We start from the raw sequence: 23,463 nt of genomic DNA, 5'->3' as shown, positions 1-23,463 counted from the left end.
ACCTTTGATCTATATATACATATTAATAGTTATTTTATTTTAATAGTAAAAAAATGGTACCCAAATTCAGTCCAAAAAATGTAAAACACATATAATAGGCAATTAAAATTATTCTCTATAATATATTTTTATTTAGTACTATATATTTATAGTATTAACTGAACATATTATATACATATAGCTTTCTTACATTCATAAATATGTGTCATGTACATGTATTTTTATTTATGAGAAATGGACAAAAACAAACATTATTTCTCCCTAATAAATAACCTTTTAATTTTACTAATTAATACATTTTTTTTAATACAAAAATAACCATATTATATATATATTCGTTCTTATATCATGAATTAAATAAAATGATCAGACAAATAATTAATATGACTAAAATATACAATTATTCAGCTAATAGCTATAAATTTTTTTTTCTTTTTATTAATTATGACTTAGTCATGCAAATATGAAAAAGTACTAAAAATTATAGTTATATCTTTTATGAAACCTAATTTTCAAAATTATATATTTTTTACATACTATTTATAAACCTTTTTAAATATTTGAGAATAACTGTTTTGTAGAATAATATAAACACCCATTAGGTGTAGAAGGCAGAAAATTAGGTATGGTATAGTGCCATTTATTTTCTGTATATATATGTATGCATAAAAATATATTATGTATGTATTATTGAAATGGTATTTCGTAAAAAATATACAACGCCGAGATTGTAAATTAATAGAAATACATATTAAATAAATACATGTTAATTGAAAAGTCATGTATCAATTTAAAAAAAGGCAAAAGAATAAAATACCATGCACTTTCAAAGCACAAATCTCACGAAATAATACAACTTGTTTTTAAATTTTTTTAACTTTTATTGAATTTGTTTAAACCTTTTTTAAAACAATAGCTAGTAATGTTATTGTTTTGTTATAATTATAAAAATATTATTCACATGAAATATTTTTTTATGAATTTATCCAAATTTGCATGAACTGGTCAGGATAAAATATATCGATTTTTTTGTGTTAAAACAAAGCGACACATTGATCCTATGTATTTCGTTTATCTCGTGTAAAATATTTAAAAAGGTAGATGGTTCCATTTATCCACACAGTATTTGTCATGTAAAATAACATGTAATAGTAACTTGTTTTAATTTTGCTCATTTCTGTGCATACAATACACCTATTGGTGAAAAAACAAACCAAAACATATTACAAATATATTCTCTTGTTTTCATTCTATGTTTTTTCCTTTTTTTAGAATAAAATATAAAATTGTAATTTTTGTTTGGCTATACACTAGTTTGCCACTATTATTCTAATATTATTACTTTATTTTATGAACAGTCAGAAAAAAAAAAACATACCTACAATTACGCTACATTTTTGCACACGTATATTTAGCATATGATAAAATATTTTTTGGTAAAAAAAAAAATATGATAAAAATAAGACAAAATAATTATGAACATGCAATATAATTTTAATTCCTATTTTCCTGAAATATAATTACATTTAATGTCAAAATGTTTTGTTTAATATATGATTATTTTGATTACTTTTATTTGTTTGTTAATTAACTTTATTTATTTTTTACTAATAATATTCGTGCATTTACACATATAAATTTTTGTTTCATGAAATAAAACTTATAATTGTTCTACATTTGTTCATTCTTATTTTTATTTCTGAATTGTTAATTATAACACAAAAGGAAACAAATTTATTTATTCTAAATTATAATTTTTCATACTTATGTGTTTTATACATTGATGTCATATAATGTGATAGGCCTTGCCCTATATGCACTCGACACTTTGTCTTTTTTTTTGCTCATATATACCAATTTAAAATAAATGACCAATTTAAAATAATAGCCAAATTTAAAGTAATAACCAAAATTAAAGTAATGACCAAAATTAAAGTAATGACCAAAATTAAAGTAAATTGTTTTGAAATTATTGTATAGATAGTTGTCAATTCTACAAAATTCCAATTTAGGAAAATATTAAAAAATAAAAATATTATTATTGGTTGATTTAGGAAAATATTATTATTGGTTGTGATTAAATGGCTATTATATGAGATGGTCATAAATAAGAGTGGTGTGAATATGATGAGAGAACCAAAATATATGATTCAAAATTTTTTTAAGATAAATGAAACAAATAATAAAGAAGAAAACGATTTAAAGTGTTTACACAAAAATAGTTATAAACAAAATAAGAAAAAACAAACTTCTAGAAATCGAATTAAATATTTAACATATACAGATAATGAAAATATATCCAATTTTTATTCATGGCCTTGTCATTTTGTATATTTTCGGAACCAAACAGATACTAAAATTAAATGCACTAAAAATAAACATATTAAAAATGATGAAAATAAAATGAAATACCATTTACTTCGTTTTTCAAGCTTAACAAATATTAATAAATCGGCTAGCCAAATGTTACATTATGACAACATGATAGAAAAAAATATGTCAAAAGATGATTCTACAAAATATGATTCCACAAAAGAAGATTCCACAGAAGAAGATTCTACAAAAGATTCTGCAAAAGAATTGTGTGAGCCTCATATATATAGTAATGAAAAAAAGAGAAAAGGAATTTTGAAAATTGAAAAATGGAATAAAAAAGAAAAAAAAACAGTTCGCATAAATATATGTTGTGATAATAATAATGATAAAATTGGGGAATGTTTTATTTTAGTAGATAAAAATGAATTAATTCAACCCCAAATAAAGAGTGCCGATAATTGTAGTTTGTCACAAATAAATTGTAAATTATACAATAAAAATAAGAGTATTATAAATATTTGTGAAAATGATGAAAGGCAAGGACTAATTAGTAATAGTAGTTATGGGGATGGTTTTACTTATAGTGATTTAGATGCATATATGGGTGAATATATGGATAATATAGAAAATGATTCTTCAATGGGTTCATTTGATTTAGAACCAATACATCTAGCTAGTAATGATGGTAACATAGAATTAATAAAATATTTATTAAAGTCTGGAATAGATATAAACAGTAAAACAAAAGTAAGAAAATATACAGCATTACATATATGTGCATCTAAAGGAGATATAAATACAGTAAAATTTTTAGTAAATAATAATGCAGATATAAATGCATTGACATACAATAATGAAACAGCATTATGGTTTGCATCTATTTCAAATCATTTAAACGTATGTAAATATTTATTAGAAAATGGGGCATTATTATATTTAAATAAAAAAGGAGATTCAGCTTTACATGCTGCATCAACTATGGGTAATTATGAAATCGTAAAATTGTTAATAGATAATTCAGCTAATATTACACATTTAGATGTAAATTTGTTAGAACCCATACATTATGCATCTTTTGAAGGACATAAAGGAATTGTAAAAATATTAATGTATAAACAAATCGAACAAACTTTAAAAGAAACCATGAATAAAATTATATATAATATGAAAAAATATAATGTCTATACAAAAAATCTAGAAACTTATTACTATTTTAAATATAAATCAATTATTAAAAAAAAAATAATAAGTAAAGTGTTATGTTGTGCTATAACATCAAGAAGCTATAAATTAGTAAAATATATTTTAAATAAAGGAACAGATGTAAATTATTTTGATATACGCTTACAACTATTTCCAATACATGCTGCTGCAATATCAGGAAATATAAAAATATTTAAATTTCTAATTCAAAAAGGAGCAAATTTATTTGCTAAAACCCCTTGTAATAATTTGGCTATAAATTTAGTTGAAAATGTAAAATTAAGACAATATATTTTACAACAGTCTCGAAAAATAAATTTAAGAAATGCATGGATAATACGAAATAAAAAATCTGATCATATATTTTCACATTTATCATATGATACCTTTTATCATACATGTTTATTTTTCTAAAATTATAAAAAAAAATTAAATATATATATATAATTTCCAATAAAATAAATATAAGAAATTGTATATTTTCTAACAATGATTATCTACATATATTTTTTTTTTTTTTTTTTTTTCATAATTATTATGCATAATCATATTTTGGTATTTTTAATTATAAAAAAATATATTTTTTTTTTTGAATTGTTTTTTTCATAAGCTTTAAATTTTGTTAAATTTGTTAATTTTGTTAATTGTGATAATTGTGATTTTCAAAATTATAATGTCTTAATTTATTTCGACTTTTCTTTTCACAAATTTATAATTCGTCCATTTTCAGCATCGTTACTATGATACTGTGACTGCCCATTTCCATTTTTCTCAAACTCGTTCTATTATTAGTTAGCACAAAATTTGTTTCCACCCTTATTTAAAAATAAAGAGAAAAATAAAGAAAAAATAAAGAAAAAATAAAGAAAAAATAAAGAAAAAATAAAGAGAAAAATAAAGAAAAAATATAGTGGCCAAGTTTGGAAACATTGCATATCAATTTTAACGTTGCACAAGCAGTTAGTAATCACCAATTAGTTATCATTTTAGGAAAATAAAATAAAACATTCTTGTAATAAACTATAGCATATATTGTTATATATATATATATATAGCTAGCTATATGGTATAATTCTTTTAGGGATATAAAAATAATATAACTATAAAAAAAAAAATACTAAAAATAAATGTCAGAAGTTTATAGCATTGAGCCTAAAACATGTGGAAAAGTAATCATATATACCAGCCTGGGTGAATTGGAAATTTTGCTTTTCAGTAACGAATGCCCAATAGCTTGTAAAAATTTTATTCAGTTATGTTTAAATAATTATTATAATAAAAATAAGTTTTTTCGAATTATTCCAAAATTTTTAATTCAAACTGGAGACCACACCAATACTGGATTATGTAATACAACATTATTATTGCATGAACAAAATATTTGTATATATTTACATATCCAATAATGCAAAAATAATAAACAGAATAAAAATATAGGATATGTACACACCATTTATTGGGCTTATTCCCAATTTTATGATCTACATATAAACTTTATTTATTATTTATTATTTATTATTTTTTATTTTATTATTTTTTTTTTTTTTTTTTTTTTTTTTTTTTTATATTCAATTAATTTGCAGATAATGAATATGCCTTTAAGGAGCCTTTCAAAAATGAATGTAATAGTCGATTAAAATTTTTATATATGGGATGTGTAGCTTTTGCTAACTTAAATATAGACAGCCCATCTAACGGTAGTCAATTTTTTATTACCCTTGATAAATCAGAATGGTTAAATAACAAAAGTACTTTATTTGGAAAAGTAGCTAAACATAGTCTATATAATTTAATAAAATTTAATAATATTAAAACTAATAAAAATGATGAACCTATAGAAGATATCCCATATATTGAATATGTAAAAGTTATTGAGAATCCATTCCACCATTTAATTCCTTCTATTCATTATAAAGAAGATAAAATAAAACAAAAAACAGAGGAATGTTCAGAAATAAAACCTAAGAAAAGTCTAAAACCAAATTTGCTCTCTTTCGCTTTTGAGGGAAGTGATGCGGATCAGGAGGAGGAAAAGGAGGAGGAAAAAGTGGAGGAAAAAGGAGAGGAAAAGGTGGAGGAAAAAGGAGAGGAGGAAAATGAGGATGAAAAGGGAGAGGAAGAAAAGGAGGATGATAATGAGGAGGAGGAAAAAGGAGAGGCAGAAATGGAGGCAGAAATGGAGGCAGAAATGGAGGCAGAAATGGAGGCAGAAATGGAGAATGACCAGGAGGAGGATGAACATGCGGAGGAAAAACAAGCAAAAATAGATTTGCTGAAAAAAAAAACAACTGAAATCGAAAAATTGAACCCAAAGAAAAATAAAAGTCCCTCATCCTTAAAGGAAATCACAGACTTAGTAATATGCGCATATGTGTGTAAAACAATATACTGAATGGACAAACTTACACTGATTCGTTTTGGCTGTTTCAATTTTTTATTCAGGACGAAGAATACTTGAAGAAAATAAAAAAGCACAAAAAAATGTCCAAAAAGGAAAGAGAAAAAGAGGTTACTATATTTCGTTATCACTTACTCCTTTGTACTGCTATTCCCTTGCACTGTAATATTTTGCACCGTTATTATTTTGCACCGTATTATTTTGCACCGTTGTTCTCTTATTTACTCGTTTGCAGTCACTTAAAAAGTTAAAAGAATTTGATAATCGCCTGAAGGAGCTTTTTTCAAAGAATGGTTTGAACAAAAAATAACAACAGCAATGCGTAAATAAAAAAGTGTTTAATAAAAACACGTAACTGATTGTGCTGTCACAAGTTAATGATATTTCGGATAAAATAGGAGCATATATATGTATATATATTTGTGTGCATATTTTATATAGTGACAAACTTATGCTCATTTTATTAGGTAACCAAAATACTGCATCAAAACCCGACTGGATAAACACAACAGGGTTGAAGTTCCGCATTGATTCTTCCAATGTAATAATTTATTTATTTATTGTAGTTATATAATATGAATGCGAATAAAAAAACGATTTTTTTTTCTGAACAGTCATAATTTTTTACACAAAAATATATTGATAATTTTTTTTTTATTCTTTCACAGGCTTATGACTATGAAGACCTTAAAAAAAATGTATGAACGTTCATAAAAAATTGTCATAAATATGTGTGCACACACATTTCATCCTATTAACTAACATGTTATGTTGTTCCATTTTATTAATATATCTCCATAATTCTTACTTTTACTAAATTATTTTTTTGATTTTTATAATTAAAGGTTGTGGATTCGATGGATAATGAAAGGAAAGAAACTTACAACCCTAATTTTAATATGAAGGTAAGCAATATATATAATCGAAAAATATATTTCATTTTATGTGCTATATATATACATACATAATGGATGTATTAAGAGACAATGATAGACGATATAAATAATGATGTTAAACAAAATATAATTTGTTTGACATGTGTATGTAACTTTTTTTTGTTCCTTATTATTACAGAAATATAAGAAGAAAAGAGAAAAATAACGAAAATAATGAAAATAACGAAAATAACGAAATTGATTTTTATATATCTTAAAGGATATTTATTTTTTTCAAGCGTATATATTTTATACATATATATATATGATATATTTTTTGTGTGTAAACAAGTTTTTTGTATTTCTTTATATATATTTATCTTTTAAGAGATTTATATATTTTTGAATTAAAAGTTTTTCCCCTATTTTTTTGTTTTATTATGATTATTATTTTTAATACACACATTTGTAACTTGGCAATTATGCCATAAAAAAAAATAATTTGGGTGTGTACATTTATTTAAAAAAATAAAAATTGTCGCTAGTACATGCATTAATAATACATATATAATATATATATATATAATTTTTTTAATTTCAATGATTTAATTGAAATATTTTATCTTTTAATTTTTATTTTATATATAATATAAAAAAATAAACATATAATAAATAAAAAAGGGAAGAAAATTCAAAAATAATCAAATAATAAATGATGTGTTATCTATGTGGAGGGCTAGCATAATCTGTTCTCCATGAGACTTGTTCTATATATTTGTTTTTCGTTATTTTATTTTTTTGGATGCAACAATAAAGCTAAATTATTTTTTTTAAATAACAAAATACAAGATATGTAATAACCCAATTTTATATTTCTCCATCTTTGGTATTGTACTGAAATACCAACCATATATATATACACATATATACGCACATATACACACATATACACACATATACACACATATATACACATATATATACACATATTTTATGATAATTTGTGTATGGGTTTATAAAACAACTGTGCATATTTTGTATATAAACAATTATAAATAACTTATTTAAAAAAAAAAAAAATATGAATTCCTATAGCGTTAAAGACATTGTTATGGTATATGGCCACAAAGCGATAATTCAAGGAATTGAATATTTATCCGATAAAAATAACAAAAATGAAACAGATAAAATATATGCAGTGAAATATTTAAATAAAAATTGTTATATGGATAGGATATACAGGGGAAAGAAAATGTTTACCCCTGAAAATGGATTAATAGTAATATGCTCACACAAGTCTATCAAGCCATATAATAGTAATTTTCACAAAAATCATTACAAATTGTGTTTACATCGTTCGTTCGTTTGTTTACCATTAATGCTACTATCCCTTAATATGGACATACATTTTTAATTTTATATGTACAGACGAAGAAAGCGCTTGCATATTCATACAAAAAATGTATCGAGGGTATCGTTCTAGAAAAGAATTTCATACAAATGTTTGTTGCAAAGTTTGGAGAAAATTCGAAGATTTACATGAAAATATAGTTTTGAATAATCATGAGTAAGAAAATGATGAAACGAGTGTTTGCATAAATATGTACTTATATATATATTTCAAAACTTATGGAATGTTTTATTTTTTCAGAGAAATTTATATTCCTTTAATGAAAAAAATAAATGAAGATATGCAAAGTGGCATCATTCAATTTAATTCCAAATATTTTTCAAGTAATTCTAATCAGATTTCTTCTGGTTCTACTATCTCTTACCAGGTAATTCATTAATAAAAAATAAAAAATAAAAAAATATAATTTTTTTTTCCAAAAAATTTAATAATAAAAAAAAATATATTTTTTTAAGGTGTCTTGTGATTCTAACATACCAAAACTGAAGGATAAAGTAAACAGGAAATTTGCCATTGAACTTTTTAATTTTTTATTAGTCACAAGAAATGTAAGATATAATAAATAAGTGTATAATAAATAATGTATAATAAATAAATGTATAATAAGATAAAATGACATGTTTCATGATTTAACAACTTAAACTTTACATTGATTCCATTCCGTTTTTAGTTCAGAATTAATATATACACTTTTTTTTCATTACATAGATATTTAATATATTTATTTTTATTCTTCTTTTAGTATGTACTTCCTATTAGTATGGTATATAAAATTCTGAACGAAACGAAAAGAATGCTCTCAGAAAATATCAAAAGCTCTGTATTAAATTTGGACTTAACTAAAAAATCGAAAGACACAAAACTGGTTGTAAGTTGATGAAGAAAAGGAACAATTTACTTCGCACATTTCGCTTATCCATTTCGCTTATTCACTTCGCCTATTCATTTCGCCTATTCATTTCGCCTATTCATTTCGCTTATCCATTTCGTTCATTTTAAAGGTATTAGGAGATGTGCATGGCCAATTAAACGACGTCTTGTGGCTCTTCAACCGATTTGGGTTACCCTCCTCAAACAACATGTTCGAATAAATGAAAAAAAAGAAAAAAAAAAAAAAAAAAAAAAATGAAAGAAAAAAATGAAAAAAAACAACACATTTATTTTCACATTTTTTATGCAGCTATATATTTAATGGTGACATTGCGGATAGGGGTCAAAATGCTGTAGAAATATTTTTCCTTTTATTTGCTTTTAAATTAAGTAATTATGATAGTGTAATAATTAACAGAGGAAATCATGAATGCTCTTATATGAATGAAGTGTATGGATTTCATAATGAAGGTATGGATTTAAAAGTTCAGAATATTTATTTAATTTGTACGTATCTATGCATCTATCTATCTATGTATGTATCTATCTATGTATGTATCTATCTATCTATGTATGTATCTATCTATCTATGTATGTATCTATCTATGTATGCATGCGTCACCATGGGTATGTGCAATTTTTCCCCTTTTTCAGTTCTCTCAAAATATGACGAGTCTGTATTTGACATATTTCAAGAAATATTTGAACTATTAAGTTTGTCAGTGAATATTCAAAGTAAGTAGAAATAACATGGCATTTTTTTTGGTTTTTTTTGGGATTTTTTTTTGGGTTTTTTTTTGGTTTTTTTTTTGGTTTTTTTTTTTTTTTTGGCTTTACCATTTCGTTATTTTTTCTGTCAGATCAAATATTTGTAGTACATGGGGGACTGAGCAGATATCAGGATTTATCGGTGAATGACATTGACAAACTGGATCGAAAAAAGCACGAAATTCTTCATCCTGAAAAATATGAAGATACAATACTTTTTGATTTGCTGTGGTCTGACCCTCAAAAAGATAAAGGTATTGGAGGGAATGCACGAGGAAATAATTGCATAGCATTTGGACCTGATGTTACAGAATCATTTTTAAAAAAAAATAAATTTGATATTATAATTAGATCACATCAAGTTCCCAAAACATTAAAAGGTATTGAAAGTCATCATGAAGGGAAATGTATTACTTTATTCTCTGCATCTAATTATTGTAATAAAATAAAAAACTTAGGAGCAGCTATTATATTTAATCAAGACTTGACTTTTGAAGTTCATGAGTACATGTCTCCATCTCTTGATGTGATTAGGGACACTTTTGAAGAAAATCAAAAATTGCGAGAAAAGGTTTTAAATTCGTCTAACATTTTGGAGCTCGAAAAAAATGTAAGAACCCTAGCCACCTCACATCTACCACTAATTTGCACCTACCACTAATTTGCACCTACCACTAATTTGCATCTACCACTAATTTGCACCTACCACTAATTTGCATCTACCACTCATTTTTCTCCACTTTAGGAACAACGAAACAGCAAACATATTCCGCCAGAAGGAGCATTGACTGATATATTGAACTTTTTGAGCACATTGATATGTAATGAAAAAAATAATCTTTGGAATAATTTATATGAAAAAGACAAAGGAAATACTGGAAAAGTGCATATAAATACATGGAAGTAAGAATCTGAAAAAAAAAAATAATGAGATAAACTTGTTCATATATTAATGAGATAAACTTGTTCATATATTAATGATCCATATATGTAATATGCATATGTTTTTATTTTTTGAAGGGAAGAACTGGAAAAACTTACTAAAACAAAAAATGTACCATGGATTTATTTATGTAAAAAATTTAAAATGATTGAAAATAATCATGTAAATTATAATAATATTTTAAGTCGATTTAAAATTAATTATGATCCAAGTCAAACATTTTTAAAAGCGGAATGGAAGAATGAATGTTTTGAACATTTATATGAAGCTTTACTAAAAGCAGATTTGAGCTTAAGAGAAACATTAATGATATTTGATAAAAATTTAGATGGAAAAGTATCTTTTTCAGAATTTGAACAAGTCTTAAAAGATTTAAACATCAGTAAGATCATATTTTATCAACATTTTCTATGCATGTTTACCATTGTAATCGTTAAAAAAATTATATATTTTTATATTTTTTATTATTTTTTTTTATTTTTTTTTATTTTTTTTATTATTTTTTATTATTTTCAGACCTTTCAGCTGAACAAGTCAGAATATTGATGCGTTTGATTAACAGTAATTCACTATGTAACAAAAATAGGATTCAAGAAAATGATAAAATAGATGTAGCTGAATTTATTGGTAAGATGAGAGTATGTTATCGTTTGGCTATAAATAAAGAATATATTAATAATGAAAAGGTTCAAAAGTTAATTGAAACAATTGGAAAACATATATTAGCTGATAGTTCAGAAATTGCAAATTTCCATTATCGTTTTTATGAAGAGCAAGATGAATCAGAAAATGCCGATAGAAGAAAAAGATCTAGTGTAATTAAATCTGTTGCATTGTTTCAAAAATTTAAAAACTTTGATAAATTTGGAGATGGTAAATATCTTTTATACAAAAAAAAAAAAAAAAAAAAAAAAAAAAAAAAATTTCAAAGTTGATCAGTTCATTAGTACTTGTCTTTTTACTTCTTATCTTTTTATTTCTTATTTTTTTATTTTTATATTTTTTTATTTTTTTATTTTTATATACAGGTTATTTAGATTATTCAGATTTTGTTAAGGCAATAAAAAGTTTTGACATGAACAAGATAAGTAAAGAGGCAGGATTTGAAGTGAATGATGAAATATTATTGGAGGTAAATATTAAATATATGAATATATGTGTAAGGATGTATATTTTGTTCAAATCAATGTGTAGCTATTTTTACATGTTCACTAACTAATGATACTTTATTAATTACAATATATTTCATCATATATATAATTTTTATTTTCTTGCAGCTAGCTAAATCGATAGATATAACCAAATCATCTAAAATTAACTTTTTGGAATTTTTACAAGCTTTTTATGTTGTTAATAAAAGTAAATACTCTTATGTTGACGAGGTAACTACTTTGCCCCTTTGAGCTCGTTTATTCATTTATTTATTCATTATTTTATTATTTTATTATTTATTCATTTATTTTTTATTTTTGATAGATATGGTGCCATATATGCACAGTTATATACGAAAACAAGTTTGCTCTCAAGAGGTGTATAAAAAATTTGGAAGACAATTTCCACGGGAAAATCACAAGCATTCAACTTAGGCACATACTGTTAGAACTGAATAAGTTGTTGCAGGACCAGAAGCACTCCAAGTAAGGAACGGGCGAAAAAGAAAAAAATAGAAAAATGAGAAAAAAATAAAAAAAATGAGAAAAAAAATAGAAAAAAAGAGCGAATCCACCGTCATTTCCACTTCTACATATTTTGTTACAATTTTTAGGAGCAAGCCTTTAACCGAAGAACAAATAGATCTTTTGTCTTATATCGTTGAAACAGATGAATCGATTAACTATGATGAATTTTTTAATTCATTTAAACCTGTCTATTATATATGATGACAAAATAGCTTGAAAACGCACACATATATTTTTTTTGAAAATTATACTATAAATTTTTCATTTTGTTTTTGTGTGTACCTACAAAAATAAGGAAAAAAAAACATATATCACAAGGATGTAATATATGATATAAAGATATAACATCAGTTTTTAATTTAAAATTTATGTTTTATATTTTTTTTATTTTTTATTTTATATTTTTTATTTTATTTATTTTTTTGTTTGGCTTTAAAAAATGTATCACTTATTTTTATCAACCTTTATTAATTTTTTACATTTTTTCGATTTAGCATATATGCATTATATATATGTTTGTACATATTTTATTAAGAGTAATAATGAATAAAACTTAAATTATTTTGTAAAAATGCCAAAAGTGATAGAGGAACTTAAATTGTTCTTAACAAATTTATCAGTAAAAAATTATAAAAATAAAAACCTATAACTGTGTCGCGATGTTAATTATTTTCCATACTATGTTATTAGACAATATATGGTTTTAGAATTTCAAAATTAAATAACTTATTATTATTATTATTTTTGTTTTTGTATTTTATTTTTTAAGAAAGGATCCGATATAGTTGACACTAGTGATTTGCTGAGCTCAGGTTTGTGAAAAACAAAAAAATAAAAAAATAAAAAGATAAGAAATAATGTCATGTACACACTACTGATAAACAACTATTTTTTTTTTTTTGATCTAAAGGTGTGGCAGATGAATCTGTTATTTTGGATATTAAAGCGAAACTTGGAGATAGTCCTTGGAATATACAAAAATTAATAGACGTAAAAAAAAATAAATAACATATAATATAGATTTATTCAATGTGCTTGAAATATGTGTGTGCATATATTAATGCATATATTTTATATGAAAATTTCAAAACCATCTAACTTTGTGATGATATTGATCCATGTTCATAGCTAGGAATTGGAATAATTGAAGAAAAAGGAAAAAAGGAAAATTTCGAAAAAAGTTGCGAAGAAAATTGCGAAAATTATAAAAAAAATTATGAACAAAATTGCGAAAAAAATTATGAACAAAATTGCGAAAAAAATTATGAACAAAATTATGAACAAAATTATGAAACCTGGGATGAAAGCGAGGGTGAAGGAGAAAACGAACTCGAACATGAGCATTATAGTAGTGATGATCTAATATCCGAAGTTGATAGAATGAGCATATGTGATATTGATATGGAATATCAAAAAAAGTCAACAGAAAAAGAGGAAATAAAATATATAAATGAATCGTCTCGTGAATATATCGAGCCAATTGATGATAATTTAAAATTTATATCATATGAACATGCAGAAGAAATGTTAAAATTTATGATACAAGAAAGTTATATAAATATACATCCAATTGCTAAAGAGTTTATTTTATTAATAACTTTTGTATTTAATTGTATAAAAAAAGAATGTTGTAAAAGTAATTGTTTAAATTTTGAGCAAAATACAATGTCTAATAAGAAGAACATCAAAATACATAATAATGACGAACAGGAAAATAATGTAAAAAAAAATATGAACAAAAAAAAAAATATCATAAATTTTATGAACAAGTTAGGTAAACAAAATCATATTTTTTTAAAAAAAAAAATAAAATCACCAGAAAAAAAAAAAAATAAAATAAATGCTGTTAATAATAGAAATTATGGTAATGTTCATTTAAAAGAGGATGTTATGTCTAAAAATACAAATTATAATGATAATGAATCGAGTATAAATTTTATGCAATATATTTACAACGATCCAAGAAATAACAATTATCAAAGCGAACTTAGTAAATTAAACACATTTACCTCATTTAATTCTGAACAACAACCTCAAGAAACCGATAGTATAAAAAAAAAAATATTTGATATAAATATAACATCACACATAGACAATATCAATAAAGGAAATAATTATGGTCATGCTAACAGTAATGACAATAATTATGACAATAATAAGTGTTTAAATTATGACACATTTTTAAGTCTTCTCGAATCAGAGAGGTGTGAATATAATGTAGACGATATAGAACATGCTTTTAGTCAAGAAAATATGAACAAAGTGTGTGGAATTTTTTATAAACACCTGAACAAGGTCAGGAAAATGAATAATGATGAACTAGCTAAAAAAAATATAAATATTATAATGATACTTTTTTACTTAACGAACAGGTATTTTGGAATTTATTTTTTAAAAACAATTAATATGTATGTCGAGTTATATTATATTAACAAACAATTTAACGAATATAAAAACAAAAATGAAAATATAAAAAATAATCTTAGTAAAAAAATAGACAAATATTTAGAACAATTAAAAATAAGTGAACAACATGTAGAAGAATTCGAAAGTTTTAAATTAAATTATACAGAGTTAAAAAAAGAAAATGAAAAATTAAAAAATGGTAATAATATAATTCAAAAATTAAAAAAAAAAATTAACATAATAGATAATGAAAAATTGATGGTAATAAAAGAAAATGAAAAATTAGAATTTATTATTAAAAAAAAAAATATGTTAATCGAAAATAATAAAATAATAGAAAAGGAGAGAAAAGATGAAATAAACAAAACAAATAATAAAAAAACTAAACTTATCCTAAAAAAACATTTCCCTTCATCAGCTAAAAATATATCTAACATTTCAGTACCCATTATTACCACCAATAATTACAACATTAATAATATAAGCAAACATAGTGAGATAGTAAATAAAAATGTAGAACCTGAAAAAATATATAACAAAATAATAGGAAAAGAAATATTAAAAAAGTCTTTTGATAAAACAAACCAAAAAGATATAATCAAGGAAGAAAAAGGAACACAAACAGTAGGTACCTCGATTATAAGTAAAGATGAATTGCCGAATTATCAAAATTCAAAATCAACACAAGAACAGTATGTATCCACAAATTATAAAAAAAAACAAAATTATGATGTGTGCACATTATGTGAGAAGAAACAAAATGATAAAATATTGCAACAAAATAATGAACAGTTAGAAATTCTTAATTTTGAAAAAACAGAAAAATCTGGAAAAATTTCAACAATTTCTTATGAAAAAAAAAACGAAATATCATCAAATAAATATGTAGAAACATTAGAAATAAATAACAAATTTATAAAAGTACCAAAATATAAAAGTATATTAAATTATCAAACAGAAAATTATTGTTTCCATTTTTTATTATTTTGTAAGAAAAATAAAAATAAAAGTTTAATTAAAAAAAATTTAAAAAAATATACAATTTGTCTAAATCCACCAAATATGGGAATACAAGATAATAATTGTTATAGTATAATTGACATGAACAGAAAATTATTAATAGAAAATATATTTTATTTTGTAACAAACAATGTTTCAATTTTTGGCGAATTTTTATTTAACCCGGGTTTAATTCATTCTTGTTTGAGATATTTTTCGAGTAATTTTTCTGACAATGATAATGGTAATAATAATGGAAATGTTAGACACAATTTAATAGATAATGAAATAAATAATTGTGTTCTCCCATTTATTAATTATTTTTTAAATATATATACGTGTGTATATAAAATAAAATATAACATATATTGTTCCTACAAAGAATATCCTCATTGTTCTGATTCAAATCATATAGTTAATTTATTCAACTCATATTATTTTTCTAATAAATATTTGATCGAACAAGAACATAGTAAATATGCTTTTTTTTTGGAAACAAATTTAAGCGAAACTTCAAATGCAAACAAAATTACAGAAAATGTAGAATGGGAATATTATAACATACTCAGCATAATTATATTCAATGAGATCAAAAAGAAAGGAGGTATCATGCTGTCAGATTATATTTCAAAACGTGAAATAAACGCGCAAGGCGATGAGGAAGAAAAAGGAGAAAATAACAATAGTAATAGTAATAGTAATAGTAATAGTAATAGTAATAGTAATAGTAATAGCAATAGCAATAGCAATAGCGATAGTAATAACAATCCAAAGCGCTGCAACAACAATATTTTGTTTGATATAAACAATTTTACAATCGATCTTACTAAGCATGAGCAGAATAACTGGGGGTATTATAAGAATAGGTACTTGCAAAAAAGGGCACATATATACAACGAAATTGATAAGGTGTGTAAAATTTGGATGAATGGCAACAAAAATGAAAATATAAATTTGGTTAATCAATTTAATTATGAACTAAGTTCTAAAGAAAATGACGTATCTTATCTATCCCCCAATAATAATATATTTATGCCCAAATTTGCATTTTTAAAACCTAAAAAATGGAGTATAAAATGGAATGATACGAAAAAATATACTCAAAACTTAAAGGTGAATAAAAAAGACATGAACAAAATAGTTAAAAAAAGTGACAAACTTTTTGAAGTAAATTCAAATAAATATATTCCAAATTTACAATTTTCAAACTTTTATATAAATACAAATGGACAGACAACATTTAAAGTTTCAAGCTTCAATTGCTTATGTCGTTTTTTTAATTTTTTTAACAAAAATAATAATATTTATTTGAAAAAACCAAAAAAAATTGCACACAAAAATGTTAAAAATATTATGAACGGCAATAATAAAAGTGTTAAAAAAAAAAAAAATTATGACAAAGGCATAAATACTAATTACTCGAATTATTTATTACTAAATAATTTCCTTCAATTATTATCCTTATTTGTTTCTTTTGTTTTTATATTTTTGCTTGATATATATATTCTAAATAATTCTATATTTTCTTTCTTTACATATCTTGTATTTTTTTTTGCATTTATTATAACTTCCCTATTAAGAAGTGTATTGTATATAGTTAGTATTCCTTTATATAGTAAAATAGATATACAAAAATTTTTGGACTATTTTTCAGTCGCTTTTATACAAATAGTAAATTATGCTCATGTCTTTTTGTATCAAAATGAAGATCTCATTGAATATATATAATCTTGAATGTGCAAAAATATGAAAATCGAAGAAAACGTGCATGTACAGTCGTATATATATATATATATATAATATATTTTTTTTTTTTTTCTTTTATTTTTGATATACTATGTTGTGGTTGCTCCTTTTCTTCTTCTAAATATGTGAACCCTTTTCTTGTGTCTACTCATTTTCGGGGTATGAACTGTTAGGCGTTTTTTTTCTCGGCCTACTACAAATAAGTTAGAAAATTAAAAGATAAAATAATAAAAAAAAAAATAATAAAATATTCACACTTTGGGAATATAGCTCTACATAAGCACATCGCAATATATGTGGATGTGTGAACGTTTACAAACATAAGCAGATTCAAGCATTTGCATGTTCTTACTATTTTTAAGAAATTGGTTTGGTTCATTATGAATTATTGTAGCTCTAGATTGTGAGCTTTCATAATTTTGTTTATTTTTTGGTAAAAATATATTAGGTACAACAGTAACATTTGTATGAGATTGTAATTTTTCTTTTATATTATTTTCAAAAGTATTAATATGTCTATTTTTAAATACAGTTTGTTGTTGTTTTTTTTTATTAAATAAATAAAAATTATTGTAAAATATATTTTTTAAAAACGTAAGCATATTATTATAATTATTAGAAATATTTTTTTTTATTTTGTTAATAATATTATGATCATATTTTTTAGTTGCCCAAATAATATTTCCTGAATTTTTATTATAATTTTTTATGAAATTTTTTTTTCCATTTTTAATTGAATTGTTTGTTGGAATATTTATAAAATTATTACTTTTTTGTAAGTATGGAAATGGGGTATATGTTTTATATTTTTGTTTTTTCACTCCAAATCTTATAGTATTTTCTGAATATTTTCTCTGACTCTTCAAAAAATTTTTTTTTTTTTCGTATCTTTTTTGTTTGTTTCTCTGTTCACACCAATTTAAATAAAATAATTTTTGCATCAAATTGTTTTTTATTTTATTATTTAAGGAATTAATTTTTAGTTTCCAAATAGGATATTTATTTATAACACTATTTAATTTTTCATGGTTATCAGAATCTTTATTGATATATATATTGTCTAATTTTGGAGAATCTTGACCAATTGGTAAATTAGCAATTTTATATTTTTTATCTTTATTTTCTTTACATTCCTCAATTAATATAGGATGTGATTTATCTTTACTAAATTGATTTTTAGTATTATTATGATAAGTTTCATTATTTGTTTTTATTTTTATTTCATTCAAAATATGACTCTTTTCTTTTTTTAAATTTTCAAATAAGGTATTTATTGTATTTTCTTTATTTTTAATCATTTTTATATCCAAATTTTCAAATTCTCCTTTTTTATTTTCCAATATATTTGTTGAACAAATTGTAGTATCAGTATGTTGTTCAGTTATATCTTTATTATTTTCATCATGTTCAACATTTTCAACATTTTCATCATGTTCAACATTTTCAACATTTTCATCATGTTCAACATTTTCAACATTTCCACCATTTCCAACATTTCCACCATTTCCAACATTTCCAACATTTCCAGCATTTCCAGCATTTCCAGCATTTCCAGCATTTCCAGCATTTCCAGCATTTCCAGCATTTCCAGCATTTCCAGCATTTCCAGCATTTCCAGCATTTCCAGCATTTCCAGCATTTCCAGCATTTCCAGCATTTCCAGCATTTCCAGCATTTCCAGCATTTCCAGCATTTCCTTCTTCATAGTTCGTATCTCCTTTTTTACACTCGCAAATACCTTGGATATTAGTTACACATTTTAGCACTTCACTATTATTTTTTTTGTTTTCAATTACGTCATAAAAAGTATGAACCCGTTTATTATTATTGTTATTATCATGCATAATGCTCGATTTGGGCGTAACTTGAAAATGTTCGCTATTTCCATTTTCCTTTCCATTTTCTTTCCCCCTTTCTTGTATAGAACTAGTTTCCACACGCTTAAGATATATATTATACTTATTCATATTGTTTGTTAATTTTTTTTGTTTTTTTAAATATTTTTTTAGTAATAAATTATTGTCTTGATTTTTCAAAAATAATTCATAAATATTTTCTCCATTTATATTACCACTACACTCATCAATACTTCCAGAACTTTTTTTTTTCATTTCTTTCAATTTTTTAGATAATAAAAATTTTATTTTTTTCAAAAATTTAAAAAAATAAGATTTCGAATGGAAATAAAGAGGTGTCTTTATTTTGTTAGCATTAATTATTTTTTTAATAGACTTAAAAATTTTTTTTTTTAATTTTTTTACTATTTTTTTTTGTTTTATTATATTATTATATATTTCAAAACTATTTCTATTTTCGTTACAATACATTTTATATGAATTTTTGCTAGAACATAAAGATGTGTTATGTTTTTTTTCTTTTTTTTCCATTATTTTATTGTTATAGTTGTATTTAGAAATTATATTTTTGATATGTTTATATTTTTCGGTTTCTTTTTTATCTACAATCGTTTGGAAATTTAGATTCATTTTATCAGTCTCCCCAATCAAATCTATCTTTGTCTTTTCTTTTTTACATCTAATTTTAGAACCCCTTTTAGTATAAGATGAAACTGAAGAAATAATATCAGAAGATGAAGATACATTCAATATTAATGAGTTGTTATTTAAATTGTCATTTACAATAAACATTTTTTTTACTTTTAAATCATTTTCATTCGTAACAAAGGAATTGTATTTTTTTATTTTATTTAAATAATCATTTTTTGAACTATTATTTTTTATTATGTTTTGGTAAATTCTTTCATTACTTTGTTTGTTAATATATATTTTTTTTTTTTTTTTTTTTTCTCCATTTTTTACTGCCAATTTTTTGCCCTCTTTATTATTGTGGTGGTTATCGTTACTATTTTGATGCATCTTTTCGTATTTTTCGATGGAGCCTCTATTTTTCATTTTGTCCACCTTTTCTACCTTTTTCATTTTGTCTACCTTTTCTACCCTTTTTATTTTTTCTACCTTTTCTGATTTTTCTACCTTTTCTGATCTTTTTATCGGCTTGCCTTCCCTGTGGTCAGCAAAAGATGGTGCATATTTTTCCTTGGCAATATTATTTTTTTCAAAGTTCGGATTTTCATTTTTTGTGTTATATTTCCCATCATTGTATCTAAAAATAGTATCTGTCGATTTCTTGGAGTGTGGAAAATTGCTATTACTATTTAATGTCTTATAGATTTGTGATTTTTTCATATTTTTTATGTTTTGTATATTTTTAGTGATTATTTTATTTTTGTTAATTTGGCTAGTTCTATAACTATACACATTTTCCCGAATCTTATTATTTACAATATTTATTGTCATGTCACTACTACTATTACTACTAATGCTACTATTTCTGAATTTTATTTTTGTGATTTTTTTTTGTAAAAATTGTTTGCATAATTCTTTTTCAAAGGAGGGATATTTTTTTGATGATATATCTTCATTACCATTATTTTTAATAGAATTAAATTTTGAATTTATTTTATTTGGTTCTTTTTTTTCAATAAGTAAATTATTTTTGCTATCCTTTCCAAATCCAAACTTGTTAATATTTATTTTTTTTTTTTTTTTGTTTTTTCCTAAAATTTTTAACTCTGTATCTATATGATGTTCTTTTTTTGAATTTTCTAAACGATTTTCTTTATAATTTATACAAAATGAATGATAAGGAAATATATTTTTTTTTTTTTTTTTTATATCATGTTCTGTTTGTTTTTTTTCATTACTTTCCATTTGTGAGCTTCGGCTTAGATTTATTAGTTTTGTTTTTCTTAAATTTTGTAATATATGTAATTTTTCATTTTCTGATATAAACTTTTTTTTAACAATCTTTGTCTTTTTTTCATTTTTTCCAATGTTATTCATTTCTTTTGTCGAATCATGCCCGCTATCTATTTCTAACAAATTTGCATATTTAAAATGAAATTCTTTTTCATTACTTTTAGACACACATGGGTTATCTTCTTGTAGGTTTCGAAAAAAACCGCTTTCCATTTATCTTTATTTTATATGTACATGTACATGTACATGTACATGTATATGTATATGTATATGTATATGTATATGTATATGTATATATATATATATATATATATGTATTTATTTTTTTTACAACTTTGCGAATAGTAAGAAAAAACACAATGAAAAAGAATAAAAAACAGTATTGAATTTGCAACCCGTTTAGGTATTTTTCAAATAAATTATTTGCCTGACTAGGATATATTTTTATGTCTTATTTGCCTGACTAGGATATATTTTTATGTCTTATTTGCCTGACTAGGAATATATTTTTATGTTTTATTTTCCCACGTCGCTAGTTAGCTATTATGTATTACATCCCCTTTTTACTTTATGCATAAATATGAAAATAAAGTTAAGCAAATTTATTAGGTTTCAAAAGACAGTTTTTTAATTTCGCATTTTTCTTCTTTTATTGTTTTTCGTTAACATATTTTTTGTGTACTTTTGGATTATTAAAAATGAAAAAAGTGAAAAAAAAAAAAAAATATGAACAAGTCAGAATGTTTAATCTTTATCCTAGTGATAATCGAAATATATTTTAATTATCATATGTACATAATTTTAATGAACAAAAGAAAATAATGTTAGAGCTTTGAAGAAAGAGAAAGGTACTAATACTTGTGCTATCAAGTGCAGACATTATTTTAATATAATTTATTTTATTCTTAAGATCGAGTTCATATTTTTGGAATAGTTTATCCCCTTTTCACAAAAACATAATTTTGTCTTATAAAAAAATATACCCATTATTAATATCTTTTTTTACAGTGAAATTTTTGATAAGGAAAAAGATATATTTTATATCTTTCACAACGAAATTTTATTTTTATAATATTACACAATACATGCAACTCTATATAGAAATAATTTTTTTAATGCTAAAATGGTACAAAAGCATAAAACTCGAAAAAAAAATTAAAAAAATTAAAAAAATTAAAAAAATAATAAAAATAACAATATTTATACTAAAAAGAATATATTGGGTATTTACTTAATGAAATGTAAGGCACATAAAAAGTTGCAAAAACAAAACAGAAACAAAACAGATTGTTGCTGAACATTTAGACAATAAAAATAGTGACAATATTGAAAATATTTATAAGCCCTTTTAAATGGTCTCAAAACTTATTTCAAAATTTATTTAATTTAACATTAATATGAACAAAAATAAAAAAATAATAAGACCGATATAATACCAATCATATTCCTCTCTCTATATATTGGATACTAATATATTATTACACATATTAGCATGATTCTTAAAAAAAATAAAAATAAAATAATAGACTGTCCTATATATAGATATGTGTATTATAGAATGTTTTTTTTTTTTTTTCTTTTATTACTATAATAATGATAAATAATTTATTTTCCCATTTAAATGTGAAAGTCAAAAAAAGAGGGTATATATGTTCAAAACGGTTTACATGACAAACCTTGAAATATATATATATATATATATATATATATTGTAAAAAAAAAAAAACGAAATATGATTAGATCTATATAATATTAACATATATAATTTTTTCTTTTTAAATAAATAGGTATATGTATGTATAAAATATTTATGTGTAGAGAAAAATAAAATTACCATATTTCAATGCGTCCACAATTTATTATACAAAACAAAGCTACACAAAAAAATATAAATAATAACAATAATAACAATAATAATAATAATGATAATAATGATAATAATAATAATAATAATAATAATAATAAACATGTAGAAAATATATCTAATATACAATATATAATATTCAATTCGTTTTATTTAAAAAAAAAAAAAATATTAATTTCAAAATAAGAAAAAAAAAATTCAACGTA

The 23,463-nt window shown here is 22.9% G+C and overlaps 5 protein-coding genes across 5 annotated transcripts; 4 read left to right on the top strand and 1 right to left on the bottom strand.

Moving 5' to 3' along the window:
- Window positions 1-2,097: 2,097 nt before the first annotated feature.
- Window positions 2,098-3,933, top strand: PY17X_1022200 (ankyrin-repeat protein, putative; the record flags this gene model as incomplete). Its single annotated transcript, XM_724557.2, has 1 exon — window positions 2,098-3,933. The coding sequence occupies one exon, from the start codon at window positions 2,098-2,100 to the stop codon at window positions 3,931-3,933; it is 1,836 nt and encodes a 611-aa protein (XP_729650.2).
- Window positions 3,934-4,646: 713 nt separating this feature from the next.
- PY17X_1022100 (peptidyl-prolyl cis-trans isomerase, putative) lies at window positions 4,647-7,018 on the top strand (the record flags this gene model as incomplete). Its single annotated transcript, XM_022956259.1, has 8 exons — window positions 4,647-4,866; window positions 5,103-5,875; window positions 5,962-6,027; window positions 6,153-6,210; window positions 6,385-6,458; window positions 6,586-6,615; window positions 6,763-6,822; window positions 6,992-7,018. The coding sequence occupies 8 exons, from the start codon at window positions 4,647-4,649 to the stop codon at window positions 7,016-7,018; spliced, it is 1,308 nt and encodes a 435-aa protein (XP_022813325.1).
- An 855-nt stretch (window positions 7,019-7,873) lies between these two features.
- On the top strand, window positions 7,874-12,664 carry PY17X_1022000 (serine/threonine protein phosphatase 7, putative; the record flags this gene model as incomplete). Its single annotated transcript, XM_022956258.1, has 16 exons — window positions 7,874-8,108; window positions 8,221-8,359; window positions 8,444-8,570; window positions 8,659-8,751; window positions 8,946-9,071; window positions 9,205-9,284; window positions 9,384-9,544; window positions 9,728-9,808; window positions 9,934-10,451; window positions 10,587-10,744; window positions 10,862-11,166; window positions 11,301-11,657; window positions 11,813-11,916; window positions 12,062-12,166; window positions 12,261-12,421; window positions 12,550-12,664. 16 exons carry the CDS (start codon window positions 7,874-7,876, stop codon window positions 12,662-12,664), a joined length of 2,865 nt encoding a protein of 954 aa, XP_022813324.1.
- A 370-nt stretch (window positions 12,665-13,034) lies between these two features.
- On the top strand, window positions 13,035-17,596 carry PY17X_1021900 (conserved Plasmodium protein, unknown function; the record flags this gene model as incomplete). Its single annotated transcript, XM_022956257.1, has 4 exons — window positions 13,035-13,082; window positions 13,233-13,275; window positions 13,374-13,453; window positions 13,592-17,596. The coding sequence occupies 4 exons, from the start codon at window positions 13,035-13,037 to the stop codon at window positions 17,594-17,596; spliced, it is 4,176 nt and encodes a 1,391-aa protein (XP_022813323.1).
- Window positions 17,597-17,703: 107 nt separating this feature from the next.
- PY17X_1021800 (conserved Plasmodium protein, unknown function) lies at window positions 17,704-21,606 on the bottom strand (the record flags this gene model as incomplete). Its single annotated transcript, XM_022956256.2, has 2 exons — window positions 17,704-17,804; window positions 17,967-21,606. The coding sequence occupies 2 exons, from the start codon at window positions 21,604-21,606 to the stop codon at window positions 17,704-17,706; spliced, it is 3,741 nt and encodes a 1,246-aa protein (XP_022813322.2).
- Window positions 21,607-23,463: the final 1,857 nt, after the last annotated feature.

Source organism: Plasmodium yoelii, assembly GCF_900002385.2.
Source record: "Plasmodium yoelii strain 17X genome assembly, chromosome: 10".
Classification (NCBI taxonomy): Eukaryota; Apicomplexa; class Aconoidasida; order Haemosporida; family Plasmodiidae; genus Plasmodium; species Plasmodium yoelii.
Note: the sequence above shows the minus strand (reverse complement) of the source record. Positions and strands in the feature narration are given on the sequence as shown.